The 20,630-nt window shown below is 42.0% G+C and overlaps 2 protein-coding genes across 5 annotated transcripts; both read left to right on the forward strand.

Annotated features, from left to right (window-relative positions):
* Window positions 1-204: 204 nt before the first annotated feature.
* Window positions 205-9,670, forward strand: LOC121874689 (tubby-related protein 1-like). Of its 3 annotated transcripts, none has more exons than XM_042378936.1 (6): window positions 205-394; window positions 6,507-6,579; window positions 7,099-7,292; window positions 7,653-7,830; window positions 8,008-8,126; window positions 8,799-9,670. In XM_042378936.1, the coding sequence occupies exons 2-6, from the start codon at window positions 6,508-6,510 to the stop codon at window positions 9,262-9,264; spliced, it is 1,029 nt and encodes a 342-aa protein (XP_042234870.1). In that variant the 5' UTR covers window positions 205-394; window position 6,507; the 3' UTR covers window positions 9,265-9,670. The 3 variants fall into 3 exon arrangements, with proteins under 3 accessions (XP_042234870.1, XP_042234869.1, XP_042234871.1); XM_042378935.1 differs by having other exon boundaries at window positions 206-394; window positions 6,504-6,579; XM_042378937.1 differs by having other exon boundaries at window positions 207-394; window positions 6,504-6,579; window positions 7,665-7,830.
* A 349-nt stretch (window positions 9,671-10,019) lies between these two features.
* LOC121874690 (suppressor of lurcher protein 1-like) lies at window positions 10,020-20,603 on the forward strand. 2 transcript variants are annotated; one of them, XM_042378938.1, is made up of 6 exons: window positions 10,020-10,278; window positions 13,629-13,824; window positions 17,057-17,172; window positions 17,556-17,654; window positions 19,162-19,369; window positions 19,834-20,603. In XM_042378938.1, the coding sequence occupies exons 1-6, from the start codon at window positions 10,200-10,202 to the stop codon at window positions 20,096-20,098; spliced, it is 963 nt and encodes a 320-aa protein (XP_042234872.1). In that variant the 5' UTR covers window positions 10,020-10,199; the 3' UTR covers window positions 20,099-20,603. The 2 variants fall into 2 exon arrangements, with proteins under 2 accessions (XP_042234872.1, XP_042234873.1); XM_042378939.1 differs by lacking the exon at window positions 13,629-13,824 and having other exon boundaries at window positions 10,023-10,278.
* Window positions 20,604-20,630: the final 27 nt, after the last annotated feature.

Below are 20,630 nucleotides of genomic sequence, written 5' to 3' on the forward strand. Positions count from 1 at the left end.
TTTCTCTCCTACCTCGTCCTGAGTCTGGGATATCTTCTGGCCACACATCCAGCACGCTACAATACATTAACCCGATATCGTAAAAAAACGCAACTACTGGCTCACGTAAGCTACTTTAGTCCACATAGGACGATAAAAATAATGCAGAAATTGCATTGAGATTACCGTCTAGAATCCTCTTATCACCAATATCAGGTTGTCAGAGGGTTGGAGGCGTGATCACGTGACTGTTGCCATAGCAACGAGTGGGGTGTAGACGCTACCACTGCTCAGTGCTCATCGGCTGCAACCCAACCATACACACTGTCAGTAGTTATGTTTGGCTTGTGGTAGCCTTACCGTGATTTCACCATAGCAACTGTTCAGTTTTTCGACATCAATTTACGCTCTTGAGGTGAGTCAGTTCCATATCTTAGTGAAAACACAATCCGAAATGTGTGCGAGTTAACGAACAACTATCAACAATACAATCAGGATTAATTTTCAGTCCGTGGTTTAAAATACTGTTGAGTTACAACGTGAGAAAGGTGGAGGTGAATCAAATGAAGAACTTTAATATACTGATAAACTATGAGTAAGACTTCATCATTGGAAATACGAATTTTCTGGTCAACGAATGTATCACGTATACGTGATTATTAAACGTGGTGAACGAAATATTTGCATATAGTGACAGCCACAGCCGTAGCAGTGTTAATACGAACAGCTGTGTATTTTAAAACAAAATCAGCTATATCAACAAAAACAGTCGATATATATATACTGTATATATATATATATATATATATATATATATATATATATATATATATATATATATATATATATATATATATATATATATATATATATATATATATATATATTGCACTCAAAATGAAACAATGCATATTCTATCTTTAAGAATATTTCGTAGACAATAGTCACACTGACACACCCCATAACTACTGGGTGATGGCTACAGCCCTGCCTGGTGGATTTGGGGAAAACTGATATAGGAAAATCTATAAGTGGTAAATGGTAAATTGTCTTAATATCGCTTTAGACACTGGTGCAAATGGTGATGGGTGCGGGACAAATGGTGATAAAATGGTACAATTGGTGATAGAAATTATGAAAGTAGTGGAAATATTGTAGAAGCAGTGGAGAAGTATTGATAGACGCGATACAACTGGTGAGAGAAATGGTGCAACTGGTAATCGAAAGTATTAGAAACGGTACATTTGGTGACAGAAACGATACGGTAGGCGAGTAAAACGTATAAAGTTTATACATTTATACTATAATCCAGGAAGATATTTGGGATCATGTGAAAAAGGAGAACAGTAATGGAACAAAAATAAATCCGTAAATCTATAATAAAGCGTGACGAATGAAGATGTGTCCCTGCGTACGTTTGCCCTTGATTCTGGCCACGCTGCATTATATTGCGAATAATCGTGAAAGACCGAAAACAAAAGCATCATTGCTTATAAGTGCTTGAAGTTAAAAGGGGAAACAAAATATGCTGGACTTAATCAGTACTAATATTTTTAACAACGAAAAACAAAGGTGTTTACTAAAAGATCTAATTTTCAGCTTGAGCAAAAATATAATCACAACTTTCATACAAGAAATATTTTCAATCACACATCCCCTTATCCGTGTTATAAAAAAACCCCGTCCTGAGTAGAGAAACAACACCTTCCTGGTATATCCAACATGCTTACTTTAGCTAGGCTATCCGTCGTAGCCGACGACGACTCTGCTTCATTATGAAATCGATGATGAGCGGTGAATTAGGGATGTTGCCGGCGGTGCCACTGGATGTGGGTGTGTAGTCCGATCCTTGACCCGCAGACTCTATCGCACATTGGGCAGGACAGCTCCGGGTTGGGTGGGTGGTCTCTGGGAGCGCGATTGTGTCTCCGTTCCCTTCGTGCACATCTGGCCTTATTGCACTCGTTCTCGAAATGTTTGACGCCCTGGGTACAGGTGGAGCGCCATAGACTACGATCGGATGCAATGGTTTCAACACCCTTTGTAGGATTTTTACATTTTTGAGCGTCATTCTGCGCTGGTCGTTGTACCCTTAGCATTGTCCTCCAGGGTTGCTGCTTGCCTCTGGCAACTGCCTGTAGAGGATCTGGCGGGGGAGTCAGGGCTCTGGCATGCGGATGACATTGTGTTGGTCACACTATATATATATATATATATATATATATATATATATATATATATATATATATATATATATATATATATATGGATCATATGAAGATCCTCCCCCCAAACCTACTTGGGGGAAGATCTTTATATGATCTGGGGCGACAGCAGATGTTTTTCCAGCGACTTTCTCGGGTTTTCCCAACATGACTCATAGAGGACTCACGGCTGCTGGGTATATAATCTCTGTCTCTCCATTGAGATTCATTCTCGCCTCACTTCTACAACACGCAACACCTCCTCCTCCGCCGCTGCCTGGCGGCCCTGGCTTCTCCTCGCCTGCCTGGTGGTCCTCGCTCCCGCCACCGAGCATGGCGACCCACCAGCTGTCCTTCTCTGAGCTTCCTCACCAACCAGCTCTCATTCTGGTCTCTCTTCTTGAACAAGCAACACCTCCTCCAGCAAGCTCCATGCTGTCAGCATTCATTCAACCAGGAGGCCAGCAACAGGCAACATCTTCTCTAACGAAGCTCCTGCACATCTACCTCCTTCAACACGCTACTCACCGAACGTCTCCACTGAGCAGCTCCTCACCACACGGCACCTCCAGCACCAGACTGTCTATCATATAACGTATATTATACAAGAAAACCACTTTAGAGTTTCCATCCATCCTGAGTGCTAGACAACATTATACCACGAATTCCTACAGTGTTCTTTAACATACTTACCGATTTTTACTTATGTTTATTTATCTAAATATAAATTCATATAGGTTGGCTCATTGCTCTATCCATTTTAAAATCAAATTAACAGTATATACTAGCAGAAAGGCATAATATAATGCGAAACAACAAAGCCCAACCATTAATTAAGCAACGGGGAACTAAGTAACCAATCACCGATCACGTTTACATTCATTCATAATTTTTACTAGGTAGTATAGTAAACAAACGGCCTTGAGTTGCCAGCTGTCTCCAGCAGTGTTCGAAGAATCTTGAACGTGACTGTACCTTCTCTACTAAGGGAAGTGTCTTAGTGCACTTGCAGGAGCACACTTAAGTGAGGTGTTTACTGGGTAACAACTGATAAGAGTCTCTGTCACTCACCTAGGGAGAGAGAGCGAACAGGCCTCGGAAACATGCAAATACAGAGGAAACTTGTCAGATATGGTGTTGCTGACATGCGCTGACCTCAGCCTGCCCTAGCTCGCTCCCCGAAGGTAATGTCACCCCAGCAATTCATAACATCAACACTGAGTCATGGTTGAATAAGTTAGTGAATAACTACTGAGTCATTGTTGAATAACTTAATTTGGTATTATACATTTGGGTAAATATTTATATAATACAAATGGTGCTGTTACAACGTGCCTCTATGCTGGTAGCATTGACATGCAGGAGGATGTCAGTATGAGGGACTTTGTCCTCCTGCCATGTCAGACCAACAATGAGCTGCAAACAACGGATATGAAAGGCCTCAAGAGATCTGATGTGCCTTTGGTACGTAATCCACGCCGTAGAACCAAATAAGATGGTGGAAATACAGACAGCTTGGGAAACAGAAAGTTTGATTGAAACTTTGGGGCTATTATTGTCGAACACTGGTGCGCAGACGACCAAAGGAGGCAGCTGCAAGATGGATCCGAGCCTGGATTATCTTGTCGATGTTGTGTTTGGGAGTAAAAACATTACAGAGGTAGGTAAAATGTTCTGCTTGTTTGACAGGTTCTCCAATGACCAGGAATGCAAGTGGTGGGTCTGCGCCTCTGTGTTGAGCAATTATCTCTTTTTTTTGGGGGGGATGTTAATTTTTAGTTCGATGGCCAGATATATTGCGGAGACAACCGAGAGAGCCTCTGGTGAGTGAACTACGAGCGCGCAGTCGTCAGCATATTGGAGCTCCAGGAGGTGGGAGGTCGACGTTTTTGTTATTGCCTGGAAACGGCGGAGGTTGAACGGGTTGCCGTCTAAGCGGAATTGGATCTTCACGCCGTCATCGTCGCTCAGGGCGTTATGACTGATCAGGGTCACTGCTGTGAGGTAGAGATTGAAGATGACGGGCCAAAACGCACCCCTGTTTCACACAGACCTCAACTCTAAAGGGTTTGGACTTGGTGCCCCCTGCAAGTACACATGCTTGCATGTCCTCATGGAAGCCCTTGGGGATTTTAAGAAATTTTGGCGGGAATCCAAGCTTAAGAGATAACTGTCCAGAGCAGTTCTCTATTGACGGTATCGAAAGCTTTCGTTAAGTCGATGAAAGCTACGTAGAGGTCACAGTTTTGTTCATGACATTTCTCTTGTAGTTAACGCACAGTAAAAATCATATCAGTTGTGCTGCGATCTTTACGGAAGCCACATTGCGTCTCGGGCAGAGTGGACTCAGCGATGTGTTGGGTTAATTTGCAGAGCATAATTCTGGCAAGTACTTTGCCAGCCACAGCCTCGGCTGTTACCACAGATGGAACGGTCGCCTTTTTTCTTGTAGATTCCAATGATGTTCGAGTGGAGACGCTGGAGGAGAAGGTAGCCTCCGCTCTTAAAAATTTCTGGCCCGTCATTTTTGTTGTTTTTGAGGCCCTTGACAGCCCGTAGGGTCTCAGAGAACTCAGGTGCTGCATCGAGTTCTACCGCCAGGGGCACTCTGGGATGGTATCTAATATAATGGGCTCAGTAGGGTTCGTTTGGTTGAGAAGTCTACCAAAGGGTTCCGCCCGTCGATCCAGGATTTGCTGTTTGTCCTTGAGGAGTTCACCGCCGAGTGATCTCACTGGAATGATGTTGCGCTTGATAGGACCATGAATGGCTTTGGTGGTATTGTAGAAGCCCCTGATGATCGTTCACGTTGGCGAAGCTCTGGATTGCTTGAGCTCTGGTTTGCCACCACTCGTTTTCCATGTTTCTCAGAGTCCTTTCTGCTTCGGCCATGAGTGAGCACCAGTTGGCACTGAGTGCAGTATATTGTGGGTTTGAGAGTAAAGCATAGTGGGCTTTATTCTTGGTAGCAAGAAGATCGTATATGCCATCAGCATTCTCATCGAACCAGTCCCGGTGACGTGGTCTGGTTGTGCCGAGGATGTCCTTTGCAACTTCATATATGGACAAGCGGAGGTTGTTCCACTCATTGTCCACGTCTATTGTGTTGCTACTTAAATCGATTGTGGGTGTGGAAGACAGACGCTCTGCTCGGGTTCTGCAGATATTGTCAACTACTGTTGGGTTTTTGAGGGCCTTGTAATTGAATTTTTTGTTTGGAGGTCGTAATGGCACTTGGGGACGGATTTCGAGCCTCATCTTGGAGCGGATTAGGTTATGGTAGGTAGAACATTCTGCACCTCCTATGGTCCGGGTTTGGAGAACTTCTCGTTGGTCACGTTGCCTGACAATGGTGTAGTCGAGTAGGTGTCAGTGCTTCGTCCTTGGGTGTCTCCAGGAGGTTTTATGCTTGTTTTTAAGTTGGAATAAAGTATTGGTCACGACTAGATTATGTTCTGAGCACAAGAAGAGGAGTCTTAGGCCATTGTTGTTCCTGTTGCCGATGCCGCGGTGGCCCAGAACGCCGGCTCATTGGTGAGATTCTGTGCCAACTCTTGCATTAAAGTTACCGGGGATTATGATAAGGACATTACACACGCACACGTTTATAATCGACTTCAACACATCCAAGAAGCTCTTCCCGTCAGGCTGTCTGTTTAGTACTCAGAGCTTGTCACCCTCCTCTCTCACATGGGAAACTGACCCTTACCATTTCATTATATCACCACAACTATCTTACCGCTGGTACGTCACCACTACTATCATATCCGTGTTACATCATTCGAAGCAAAACTCTGAAACCTTCCCTCTTTTTAGCAAACTGTTTTACCAATTGGACACTGGTATGAAGGTGAATGATAATCTAATTATAATTTTTTCTCATCTTTAAATCCCAATCACAAGTTTGAGGTTTAGGGTTTCGATCCCTGAATCTGTTGACTAATACAAAGTTGCTCGATTCCTACATACCTGTAGCTTGTAAAACAATTAGTTATTCACTGTTATAGCACAAGCATCCTCTTTTTCAGCCAATTCTAGTGATTTTGTCTTCATTTTGTCGGCTAAATCTCTGGATAAAAACAGATTCTCATAATACAAAGTAAGATTGACAAATAAATCTGCAAACTGAGATTCGCTCAACCAAAATATTCATTGTCGTATAGCTCATTATTTAAAATAGATCAATGTTTAATAAACATATTCAAATATCAAGTCATATAATGTCTTGTCTTAGTGTATTCCCTAGATAATATATGTTTTTATTTTCATTTTGATGTACTGTACTATGCATGACTCCACGTGACCTGAGGTGCCCTTCAGCAGGATGTTGACCAGGCGGGAAGTGGTGATCGAGAAGCCGTTCCGTGATCGTCGCTACCGAGACCACAGACGGAAGGTAAGTCACGGGGGGGGGGGGGAGATAGCTTCAACCTAAAGTTGTTATCTATAAGCAAAAGATCCTCCCTACAAAATTTTCTATTTGCTATTATAAGTCTCATTTACTGTCACTACCCTGTGCATACAGTCAATGCCTTCTACAAAGTCGGAAAAAAATTAAAAATAAACTCGGCCCAGAGGCCCATTAAGAGTAGTTTGGATACAATATACCTTCGGTACATAAGGAGGTATCGTAGTCTGTACTGTACTCGACCGACTTCACTCCCCCAAGTTGCAACTCGGTGGAGTGTGGTGCCGTGGGATCGAACCAACGATCCATAGGAGAGGAGGCGAACACTGTCTCCACTTAGCAGCTCCACCCCCTACATACAGTTAACGCCTTCTAAATACAGTCGATACCTTCTACGTAGACCTAGCTGGCAGGTCCTACATACGCACCATTACCTTCTGTACATAGATAACCCCTTCTTACACACGATCAACGCCTAGACTGAGATGGTGGTGGGGGTGCACACAGGTACGGAGTGCCCTGCCCCGAATAGACTCAGGGCCGCCCAGAGAGTACCCGCACTTGGTGGTCAAGCTCAAGAAGCTGCGGCTGGAGCGGGACCGCCAAGGCAAGATCTGTCAGGACAACATCAAGCTCGTCCACCGCATGGCTGTCATAATGAGGACCAAGAGGCTTGACAACATCAATATGGCGCCTAGAGGGTAATATATAGCAATTGAAGTATAGGGGTAACGTGCTCAGGGGTAATGCTACTGGTTACATTCTTAGGGGGTAACTTGCTTTGGTGACTTATTTTGTGGGTAACGTGTCGTAGGTGTAACCTGTTGTTGAGAAAATATGCTGTCGGGGGTAACGTGCTATAGAGGGGTAACTTACTGGGGACACTGTATCTATAAGCTAAGATAGTTTTGAAGCATTTTATCACCGCTGTTGGCACACACTCAAACACACTTAATTATGTTGCAATCAGCAGGATATTCTCACATACTTCACGTTATTGTCAGTCAGCATATCACTCTAACACAATCCCCGTCATTGGGGTACCGTTTCAAAACATCTAGTGTCGTCGGCAGACCATTCGAGCCTCGAGCAAAAACCTCGACCCGTCGAACGACAGCTTCTAGATCTCCAGCAGGAGAAGACGAGGAAGACTGGGACCAGGGCGGATCTTTTCTGGAACAGGTCACCTCTGAAGTGGAGAGGCACCTCAAACCTCCCATCCCAGGCAAGCTGATCCAGGTGTGTACCGTTACAGAAAAATCTTTAAAAAATATATAAACACTAATTATCCAGACGAACTACGATGTGTTTATAAATGTACAATCGTAGAAGTTATTGATCCATGATGCATATACATGCGTTACATGAAAGAAAAGCTTTGGCATGTTTACAATTACGTGTTATACATGCCCTCAGCACCGTGCTCCCGCGGGACTGTGTCGCGTCCCTCGTGTCGGACCTCCACCCTCACCCAGGAGCCCAGTCCGCCGCCGCCACCGTGTTCCCACCATCACCCTGCCCCTCACCAGCCCCAGGTAGGTGCCCACCTTCAGGTGTGTTCATCACCAGCACCGCCATGAAGGTACCGACAATCACTACCACCACCAGGTAGGTACCCTTCACCAGCCCCAGGTACAGTAGATGCCCGTCATCACCACCACCAACTGGCAGGTGCCCACTACCATTACCCTCAGGCAAGTGCCCACTACCACTACCCTTACCCTCAGGCAGGTGCCCACCACCACTACCATTACCCTCAGGCAGGTGCCCACCACCACTACCATTACCCTCAGGCAGGTGCCCACCACCACTACCATTACCCTCAGGCAGGTGCCCACCACCACTACCATTACCCTCAGGCAGGTGCCCACCACCACTACCATTACCCTCAGGCAGGTGCCCACCACCACTACCATTACCCTCCCCACCATCATCCACCTCCTCATCACCTCAAAGAAGTTCTTCAATATGTCAGTTACACTTTATTGTATTCTTGGAAAATATGTTTATGATGTCTAAGACGCTTATCAACATAAAAATATATTAGTTTTGAGAATATATATATATATATATATATATATATATATATATATATATATATATATATATATATATATATATATATATATATATATATATATATATATATATATATATATATATATATATATATTGTGTATATAAATTATGTGCATCACTGCCGGCAGGTCACGCAGGAGTCCGTCGCCTACCACCGCGTCAGAGCGGTCCTCGGCCAGGTGTCGTCGTGGTAGGGAGACAACCAGACTATCGCCCCTACCTAGTCTCGGCCGTCGTCCCAGCATCATCGCCTCCTTACCTTCTCCCCAGGACGACAACTCCAGCTCAGCCGCTGATGAAGGCAACTTTGAGGAGGATGTTGAAGAAAGTGAGAATTCAGAGTACAGTCAAGAATCTGAGGAGAGGAGCGAGTATTCGGAAGACAAGAATGAGAAAACGGAAGAAGATAGTCAGAAAACTGACGAAGAAAATGAAAAATGTGATGAAGATAGTGAAGGGAGTGAGGACAAGAGAGGGAGCAGGAGGGAGGGGTCTGGAGAGACGGATAGCGACGACCGGGTGTCCTCTATCCTTCTCAGTCACCACCCCAATATCACCATCGACGAGCCCAGCGACGACGAGTTCTACGCCTAGAAGGCACGCGTAGGCTGTCCACTTACCCTATAACGGGCACTGGGGTGATGACATGTGTTGTAGGTACTACTGGTGCACTTAGTGGAGTGACACATACAGGGTTGTTTAGTTTAGGTTAGGTAGTCCTTCCCCAGGGTGTAAGGTAAGATCAGTACGTAATGGTGTCGAACGGATTGAACCGACATTGACTTAAACGCTCATTTAACTCAATGCCTACAATAAGACTACCTTCCTGTGGACTGTATTCATGACGTTTTAATAACCAGTGTCGGGATAGAATTTCCGCGAACTGTTAAGTACCGGTGATTAACAAAATATTTTGTATTTACTTAGAAATATTCTTAGTATAGCTAATGTCAACTTGGAATCAATCCCAGAATTATTTAAATAAAAGTTTCTGTCTTTTTATGTGGGATTGATTTCCTAATCTGGTTTATTTCTTCATTGCACATCAAAGTAATGAGTATAACCACTAGGTAAACACCGTTCTCCCTGACGTATGAACATCACTTATACACACGAGGATATAGATAAATAATGACTGGTCAAGACCAACTGTGTTCTGACGACAGCTTACGGTCATTTTCACTCCCCAATTCCACTACTACAATGATAATATATAGAATGATCACTGCAAAGTCGTCCTGAGCTATTTTTTATTTTTTTTTTATATAAACAAACATCAAACTACCTCTCATGAACACTACAATCTCCATGGAAAGTGTTTTTTTTTTTTCACGGGGATAAGCTCACCCATGCACAGGTCACCAGCCCACATCGGGGCCTGGGTACAATAGTCAGTATAGACTGTACTGTATACACAGACGTTAGCCCAGCGAGCCACCTTTGGTAACAGGATTACGATGTAGCCACGCACGCCAGGCATACCTCGACAGGTGAAGGTGGTGACGTGATCAGAGTAGTTGTGGTGAGGGATGCGGGTGAACACAGTACTCGTCCTTGTGGCGGCCACCCTACAAGTCACTTCATGTCATCTGCCCCACACCCTCGCACGTAAGTCACAAGTCAATGGCACGGTGCATTATTCACATTCACAAGATGTATAGTAGTTATCACCCTTTATGTTATAGGTGTACGAGATGCTGCGCTAGATCCACCTTAAAGTGAATCACAATTTTTTTTCAGTTACTTACATTAACTGTTAGGCTACAAGCCGCTACATGATATTAAGATAGTTTCGATTTGGTGAGGCTTAAATTCTTTTTAGAAGTGTGTGTACAAATGATAGCTCCGAAAACTTGAGTGCCATCAAGGATCTCTTTTACATGCATTTAGCTGCAAAGGTTAGTTTTAATTAACCTTTAAATATACAGTATATTTGGAGCGCGGTGGTCAAGTGGATACAACGCTCGTCTCCTTCCCAGGGGTCGGCATTTCGATTTCTGGGCGTTCCTAGTGAATGCAGTCGAGTGCAGTACCAGCCATGTTGCCTCCTTGTGTACTGAAGGTTTAGTAGCATACAGTGTGCTGTACGAGCCGTCAGTGGTGAAGAGGATAAAGGTATCCACACCGTCACGACTATGGGACCCACTTTCACTTATAAAATTATAAAAAAAGCACAAGGTGGAGAGACGAGTATTTAGATTCTGTACAGTGAATACCTTTAAAATTATTGCTGTTTTGTTTGTGATTCATGTTCCGTAACTTTCAAGATATTTTGTTGTAGTTTTATTCTCAACGTAAAAGAAAATAAGGTTAACGCTCTTATCTGGTAGCTGATATTGATTTGTAATATACATTTTTTTAACCTTCCCATGATAAAACTAATTATTTTAAGACAGTTTACAAGTCCCGCTACTGCTAATGATGGACTTGCTGCAGGAACAGATCTAAACGGTACAACATAAGCAGTAATGAAGAGTGACAAAAGAATTAACTCTGAATGTGTGACTAGAGGACGATCTTGTTAGGCTTAAATGATGGTCATCCTGCCCTCACCAGCGCAGCTCTGAACTATATATGTTATATAGTCAAAGATGGGGTGCTTCCGACCACAAACAAAAGTAAAATTATTCTACTTCACAATGTGTGAAAACAATAGGGTAGGTGCTTCTGCTAACAACGCAATCAATTGAAGCAGCTATAACAGACGAAGGTGTTTGGACAAAAGCCCCCTGGACAAACCCCCCCCCCCAGTTAAAGTGCAAAGTTGGACAAAAGCCCCCCAGTTAAAGTGCAAAACAGGTTAGGTAAGTTAGGTTTGGAATAGCAGTCTTGTAATATAATAATTGTACATGATTTAAAAATTCTAATTGATAGTTGTGCTTGGGGGCCTTTGTCCTAGAGGGCTTTTGCACCATTTCTGAAAGACTGTTTCCGAGGTATCCTGTTCGCTTTTGAGACTAATCTATATCCGATAAAATATGATGATGATGAATAGGGAGAGAGAGGATGATTAAATAACCTAGTAGCACAGCGCACACTGGCAAATGTCACGACCGACCTTCATAACGACCCTACATTAATCGATCCTCCACCACCGGTCGCATCATAGTATATGTGTTAAGAAAACGGAAAGAGAGTGGAAGAATGCGAAATCAATAAGCAAGAGAGGAGGGGGAATGATCTTGCAGCAATTGATATGTGGGAGAACGAAAGAACGAGAGGATGAGTTTTGTATGAGTCCTACACAAACAAATATGCATATCGTCCACACATACGCATAACACTTTCACACAAATACACATCCATGTAAATACACATCCATGTAAATACACATGCAATATATTGAAATAAACGAGTTTCATGCACACCTAGTTCCTTGAATATATTCTCTGATCTGATTTTCTACAGCTGTATCACGTTATTGGACTACTGCCAAGGCAACAAGAGATCCGTGTTAAAGGAACAATTCGGGTGACTGGCAATGAATTCAATGAAACAATACCTGTACAGTTTTTCTTTATTAATAAAGAATGACTTAAAACAAGGACAGTGAGGTCAAACTAAAGTTATGAAAATCCTATGAAATGTGTGTGTGCGGTTATTTTACACACACACACACACACATATATATATATATATATATATATATATATATATATATATATATATATATATATATATATATATATATCATGTAAATCCACAATGAAAACGTGGATAAGATAAATCTTGATAAAATCACACGGGAAAATGGAAACAACGGAGTACCTTAGCTTAAATATACAGGGTGACCTAAAAACATGAGGTCAGGTCATAATGATGACATCCAAGGCTAAAAAGGTTAAAAATGCTTTGAAAACCTTTGATCTTGATGTATGACAGTTATTTTGTGGGTCCCTTTTTTCTGACCTGACCTGTCTAGTCACGTCACCACCCTTCTCTTAAGCTCCTCTACGGTTGTGTTGGTGTGGGGATTAGTGGATGTCATCATTATGACCTGACCTCATGTTTTTAGGTCACCCTGTATATTTAAGCCTCTCTCTGTCCATGTAATCTAGTTGCCTCTGAAGATGTCTTGAATAAAGACGAAAGCTAAGGTACTCCGTTGTTTCCATTTTCCCGTGTGATTTTATCAAGATATATATATATATATATATATATATATATATATATATATATATATATATATATATATATATATATATATATATATATATTTATATACAAAACCATGAAACCGGAAAATTTCGACCCAAGACCTCTTTTACAGATAACAAGTGAATATTGCAATTATGCAAATTAAATGTGTGAGGTGACAGTGGAAGCAAAGATTAATGCAAGGTACAGTTTAAGTCAGGGGAGTGCCTCTTGATTTATGTCAGTTTTTCTAAAGTCTAAAGACGTTCATATTTAGAACTTACACACACGTGCACGAATGGGCAATCTGTGCAACTCATTATAAAATTTCTGGGTGTGTCCCTTGACATAAACAAGGAAAAGTGTCAAATAATTAAGAAATAATAAGACAATACTAGTGTATGTGTGTTTCAGAGTTCTTGGATCAATTTTAAAAATCTATGATCGTGATATACGATGAAACGGTGCAAAGTGAAGATCACACAACAATCGTTTAGATAAAATCACAAAGCTATTCACTTTTACTTTTATCCTCTTCGCCACTGAACGGCTCGTTAGCCGCTTGGGCGATCGGTCACATCTCTGATTACTTTTTCTTTTCATTTATCTTCTTCACCAAAAGATCGGCTCGCTAGCCGCCCGGGCGATCGGTCACGTCTCTGTCACGCACTGTTGGCAAATACTGGGCATGCACCGGCTCCTGAATGTACCTGAACCCGCTCCAGTGTTGGTCAAGTCTTGTCTTGAAAGAGCTCACAAACAAAATCGGCTTAAATGTTATCAAAGGTAACGATGCGTCCTTGGTCTTCCTCTTTTCTCAGATGAATGTAACAAAACTATTAGAAGCGAGGAGGAGGGGGAGGGAGTGGTGGAGTCACCTGGGTACCCTGGCCTCTACCCCACCCCCGCCACCTGCACCTACACCTTTCTGGGCGCCAGCCCCCACCACAAGGTCCAACTCGCTTTTACCTACTTCTCCCTAAGAGAGCCACCTCTTCATCTCGTGGCTCACGAGAGGTGAGTGTCAGATCGCATGTATACTAACATGCACGGTATGCATATAAACATACTCTTATTTCTTTGATTAAAATTCAGCATACACATTCTCTTTTTCTGCACCCACAAATGCATCCTCACTTTTTACTTTTAATTTTATCCTCTTCGCCACTGGTTGGCTTGTTAGCCACTTGGGCGGTCGGCCATGTCTCTGTTATGCACTGTTAGCAAGTATTGGTGGGTATGCATTGGCTTCTGAACATATCTAAACCTGGTCCAGTGTTGGTCAAGTCTGGTCCTGGAACAGCTCACACTCAGTGTCGTCACAACACTGGAAGATTGTTCCAAGAGTTCACAATTCTCTCTCCGGAAAAGTTTGCCCTCACAGTTTTCTGGACTTGTGGCTTCTTTAATCTTCAGCTGTGATCCCCTGTGGGGCGAGTGTTCACCAGCTCCATTTTTGTACACTCAACTGAGTAGTGCCCTTGGAGATGTTTATACACCTCAATTATTAGGTCACCCCTCACCCGTTTGTAGTATAAGCTAGGCAGTTGCAGGTGCTCTAATCTCTCGGGGTAGCTGAGGTGCCGAAGTGCAGGCACCAGTCTGGTGACCCTCCTTTGGACATTTTCAATCAACTGACAGTCCCTAGCATATCTCGAGGATCAGACGGAGTGAGAGTACTCCAGACGGGGAAGCACCTCACTCTTGAAGATTGTTATGAGACGTACAGTACTAGTTTAGTTGCTTGAACCACCTTCTTCTCACAATGGCCTGAGAACTTCTTTCCATTGTCAATATACACACCCAGGTACTTTTCACATTCAGTCTCTTTTAATGCAGTTTCTTCATCCCGTTGGGACATATGATACGCCTCCTTACCGTTAGTATGACCCAGGTGCATCCTCTTACACTTCATGACATTGAATCTTAGCAGCCATCTCTTCGACCACTCTTAAAGCTCACAGAGATCTTTCTGTAACTCATTACAGTCTTTTTAGTTCTTATTTTCCCTGAATAACTTGGCATCGTCCACAAACATTTGTATGGAGGAATGTATAGCTTCCAGCATGTAATTTATGAAACAAACAACAACAGGCCCCGTACACTTCCCTGTGGTACCCCACTTGTCACAGGTACACAAAATGATTTCATACTATTAATCACCACACACTGTTTGTGATCACGAAGAAAGTCTCCAATCGACGCAAGGGCACTTCCCTGAATTCCGTATCCTTCCAGTTTAAGTCTCAGCCTTTCATGGAGTACGCTGTCAAAAGCTTGGGTAAAATCTAGGTATATAATGTCGATATTACTGCCCTGTTCCAGAATTTCGGTCCAAACATCCAGTACCTTAAGTAATTATGTTAAGCAGGAGCTTCCCGGCATCAAACCACGTTGGCAATCCTTTACAAGGGTGTTTCGTAGTAGATGTTCCATCATGGTATCTCTTATAATGCTCTCTAGTATTTTACACACTATGCTAGTCAGGCTTACTGGTCTATAATTATTCATGGAGTGATGATCATCCTTCTTGAATACAGGACTCACATAAGTAATTTCCAGTCACGGGACCTTTTGCTCACCCAGGCATTTACAGAACAGGATCATAAGGGTACTCAGCAAGCTCGTTGCACAACTCTCTTGGTACTCTGGGAGGCACCATGTCAGGGCTGGGACTCTTATGAACCTTTAGCTTTGACAATATATTTTTTATTCCCTCTTCTGAGAACACAATGTGGGTCAGCACTGTGTCAAACCGTCTTTTCTCAAATGCAGGAAGATTGTTCACATCTTCTCCTGTGTAGGGCCGGGCACAGGACCTGTCTGATAGAGGGGCTGAGTTTGCAAAAATGGCACCATCCCTCAGGGGGCACTGTAAGCCCCCCCCCCCCCCAGGGAATTTTTTTTGAAATCTGATCTATTTGAGGGCCATTTTGAGGCCATATGCAGTTGCTATAAATGTCCCTTGAATTTTGGTATATTTTATAATTTTTTTATGAAAATATACTTAATATCTAATAAAAGCAACATGACAATGACATCATTCGACAATTTATTTACAATATAAACTACTAAAATCCAAGCTCTCCCACGAAAGCACGCCACATATAATATTATAGCAGGGTGTTTATACTTGGCTTTAGAATAATATAAAAGAATTTTTTCCTCCTTAAGTTCTTTGCATCCTAAATGGGCTGATCTGCCTCTTTTGTTACTAATTGAAAAAAAAGCACCATCGAGGGCACTTCATAACTGGCAGGGAAAATGGACAGGGGCTCAAGCCTCCCTTGAGCCCTACCTGTGCCTGCTCTTGTGAACACTTGCACATACACACACACTCATGCACATGCAAACATATCAAAATTCATATATGTAGCACCTATCATCATTAAATTAACTAGCCTTATTGTTTGTTTTAACTCTATGGTGGCTTCCTCCCTGGCCCTTGAGGTCTGTTGTTAGAAAATATTCATGAAGAAGAAACATGATGGTACAGGTTTAGTTGTCTCACAAGATACACTAGTACTTAAAGCGGAAGCCCAGCCCAACACATGACAGCAAAGCCTACTCATCTCATAATGCAACATTAGTAACTTGACATGCATCCTGATGTGGGATATTAATATATGCTTTAACTTTTATTTGTTTAGAATAATATGACAAAATAATATACAACAATCTCAAGTAGTGTATGTGTATTAATATGATATTATTTGGATATTTAAATACACCTAGACCCCGACTTACGACGGGGTTAGGGACCCAAATCCAGGTCGTAAGTCCGACATGGTCGTAAGTCCGACATAGATAAAAAAAATCTACAATGAAATACAATACAGTAAAAGTAATGAATAATGATGAATGGATACAGTACAGTGAAAGTAATAAATAATAAGGAATGGATACAGTGTGACAGCACTTAACCTTTAATGTAGTCAGCTGAATGCACATGGGGCCCCCATAATTTTCTAATTATACATGGAGACTACATTAACTGGAAACGTTTCGGTATAGAAAATGCGTGTGTCATTTAAAAAAAAAAAAAAAAAATTTTTTTTTATCTATATCTGAGGCGGTCGTAAGTCCCGACGGTCGTAAGTCCACGTAGTCGTAAGTCGGGGTCTAGGTGTACTTGTAATTATTCCTGCAATGTATTGTTATTTCTGGATTAACCAAATAAAACAATCCTTGAAAAAAATTATGAAAGGAAGTAATTAACAATGTGTTTGTTTGTGTGTGTGTACTGCAGGTGTTTACACACAGACACCCTGGCCATGTACAACCTTGTCAACAACTACACTCGCCAAGAGATTGACACCTTCTGCGGCACCTCCGTCCCCTTGCCCATTATGTCTTCCACACCAGGTAACCCCCAAACATGTCTTATTCTCCTCAACTTAGTTAATGGTAGTGGTTACTGTGATGTTCTCTGTTAACTATAAAACTTTGGATATTGGAGGAAGTTACTTGTGTTTGTAAGCATCTGTCCTACACTGTATTATGAAATTCACAAGTCACTGGGGATCATATTAAATAAATTTAACGGTACTGTATTTATAAAAAGAGGGAATAGAAAGACGTAAATTGAGGAAGGATACAATGAATGCAAATTAATAAATGTACATACATATGAAAATGTGATCCACAAGAGACTGGGGAAGACTGAGACTGTGTTGTCCCAGTTAAAACATAACACCAATTCTTATAATGCAGTGCAGTAAGAGGTGTGACTGTTTTGGTTCCGGTAGGTCTTCAGCTGGTGTTCACGGCCAAGCCAGCAACGTCGCTACCCGAGACTTCACTGTTAATACATAATGGATTCTCCGCCAGATTCAAATTTGTCACAAGTAAGAAAAAACTCGTGAACTTTCTTTATCATGCAGTGGAAATGATACTATACTAGTCATTTACTGAAAATACGTAGGTACAATATTAATTAGATTATTAATCAGTAATATGCAACACCCCTGTATATATAAGTAATATCTACATTAGCAGGAATCCCTCAAACCCGTAACTCTCCATTAGCTGAAATTGAAATTTGTTCATTATTTTTCAAGAAAATTCCCTAAATTCTGGGTTCGGGAACAAATTCCAAGGTTGAAAATCAGGATCATTTTCGGAAAATTTAAATAAAAATCTGATAATCTGTCCAAATTTTGACTTCTGGGTCTAGGAGCAAACATCGAATATAAAATAATGTGCAAATTACCGGAAAATCGGAGAAAATTTTGAGAAAATCACTCCAAACCTTTCTGCTCATGGCCTGGGGACAAGGGTTCCCATCGTTATGAAAGATTGCGTCATGTTTAATCACATCCTCACATGGTTGTGTGTGGGCGGGAAGACCAACCACTTGGGTAACCCTGGATTTTTCTGTTCTGGGTCTATTCGTAATCACTGTACTGTATATACAGTGATATCTCCGTCAGCTGAAACAATTGGTGCAGAGCACTTTGGGAATGAGAGATTTCCGGGTAATGAGACGACTCTCTCAAAGCCGGAAAAAAAATCCTGTATTCCCATAGTTTTCTGGGAAAGCATGACAATTTTCTTGGAAGGTCCAGAAATTCACATTACATCATCTCTCGAACCCAGAAAGAAATATCCCATCCCCCAGAATCCCCCAAAAAAAAATATATATATATACACAGTTGTACCCCGCTTAACGCGGTTTCACTTAACGCGATTTCTCATATACGCGGTGCCTCGCCAGAACCAAACTTTCACTTAACGCGGTTCATCTACCCATATACGCGGGAAGCAGCGCGGGCACGATGCGCACAAGGTCACCCAGTCATCAAAACATTACCGAGTTCTTCACCCGCCACCCACCACAGCCGGCCCAAGTCAGTGATAGTGATAATTATAGTGAGGATATGGACTTATATGGACTTTCAGGGGTTTGACAAAGAGGCCCTGCAAGCCTCGTGGTGGATAGTGATACAATTGATACAAGTGATACAGGTGAGGGCCAATAATCTGCCCTCTGCCTCGGAACCAACCCCCCATCCCCGTGTGCCCAGCCATCTTTTCTACTAATGTAAGTGTTAAAAAACCTAATATTATTGATATTTCTCTTAATTATTAATTGTGTGTGCATACCATCATAAAGTTAAGATAATATTTTTACTACAACATAGTTGTGTGTCGTCAAAAAGTGGAGTTTGGGGGTCGGGCCGGTCTCTATTGGAATTAATCCCATAGGTTCTGTTGTTCACTTTACGCGGTTTTCACTTAACGCGGTACCCTGTGGGTTCAATTGACCGCGTTAAGCGGGGTACAACTGTATATGAGTGTGTGTTCATTATTATGGCATGTAAATGTAAACAAAGACATACCGTATATGCTCAGATCTGGGAATGAAGAGCGGGCAGCAGACTGCCCCTGGTGTGTGCCAATTTCTATACAACAGTACCAACGCTGCCAATGGTACGGTGTATTCCCCCAACCCTGAGGGTTACTACCCGCAAGACACTACCTGCCACTACCTCTTTTATGGCCGTCCAGGCGAGGTGGTGAGACTTACCTTCAAGTACTTCGACGTGGAGGGGGTCATGCCGTGAGTGTGCCCAGTTGCCTTAGCTCATGTTACCAAGAACACATAAGTATTTCTCTTTATAGTAGACTATTCTGTAGGTTATGTTACCGACGGATTCTATTTTTATTCCATACAGTTAAGTGATTCTTATGTAAAGTACGAGGAGATTCACTGAACTTCTCATATATAGAAGATGACGAACGTAAGTAAAAGGGAGTACTGTAGTTCCCGAGGCTAGCCAGTACATTGGCCTCGCCAGATTAATTCAAAACATTCCAGTAAGTTGAAAGGATCAAGCTTCTTACTCTATATTCAGTAAAACCATATGTTCTCATTCACATAAAAAAACAGTAGTTTTGTCAAATATATCGATTACTTGTATAGTTCTCAGTAGCACAGACGAATAGAGTAACACTGGGAAAACTTTCCCTCGCTGAATTACAAGTATATGACACTGAAAACACTTCACATATAATTTTCTACAGGTGTAACGAGGCGACGGACAGCGATTATCTGGAGTTTTCAAACTTCCCCAGCGCAGACCGTAAGATCCCAGCCTACTGTGGCAATGTTGCCCCCTCCATCATCCAGAGTGATGGCACCTTCTTCAGGCTTACTTTCAGGAGTAATAACAAATTTAGTGGAACTGGGTTTGCCACTGACTACCAATTCCTGGATATGTCATACCAACCATACACCATCAAGAAAGTGATTGTTATGACGGCCGGAGGCAGTGGAGGGTATTCGTAAAATAAAACAAGAAGATTGATAAATTACTATTGGGCTTATAGACAACACTAATGAGATAAAACAATATACATGAAAGTTCAGTGCTTCCCTTGTGACACCTACCAGATGCTTCTGGTGTTATTGTACAGGGGTACCTAGTGACAGCACTAGGATCCCGCTTCCTCTATCAAGAAATAAACTATTGAAATTGAAAAAAAAAGTGAAGTCCAGTGCTTTTGATTGATTAATGTAAAATAAAATTAAAACAACATTTGTACTTCATTTTGCCTGATTTTTACAAAACCGCAGGCGAGACGTAAAGTACAGTACGGTATACTGTAGGTAAATAAACCTTCGTAAAATTTAGCTGGAGGTGCCAGGGATTGAACCTGGGGCCTCTCACATGCGAAGCGAGCGCTCTACAAGAGAAATATTGAAGTGTACATAAAAAGAAAAAATATATATATAGTACTTTGGTCATACAATTAGGGATGAGGGGATATTAATAAAAATATTAAAGGGTAAAGTTGAGGGGCAGGGGAAGGCAGAGACT

The sequence above is a fragment of the Homarus americanus genome, unplaced genomic scaffold (assembly GCF_018991925.1).
Source record: "Homarus americanus isolate GMGI-L3 unplaced genomic scaffold, GMGI_Hamer_2.0 scaffold34360, whole genome shotgun sequence".
NCBI classification, from domain to species: Eukaryota; Metazoa; Arthropoda; class Malacostraca; order Decapoda; family Nephropidae; genus Homarus; species Homarus americanus.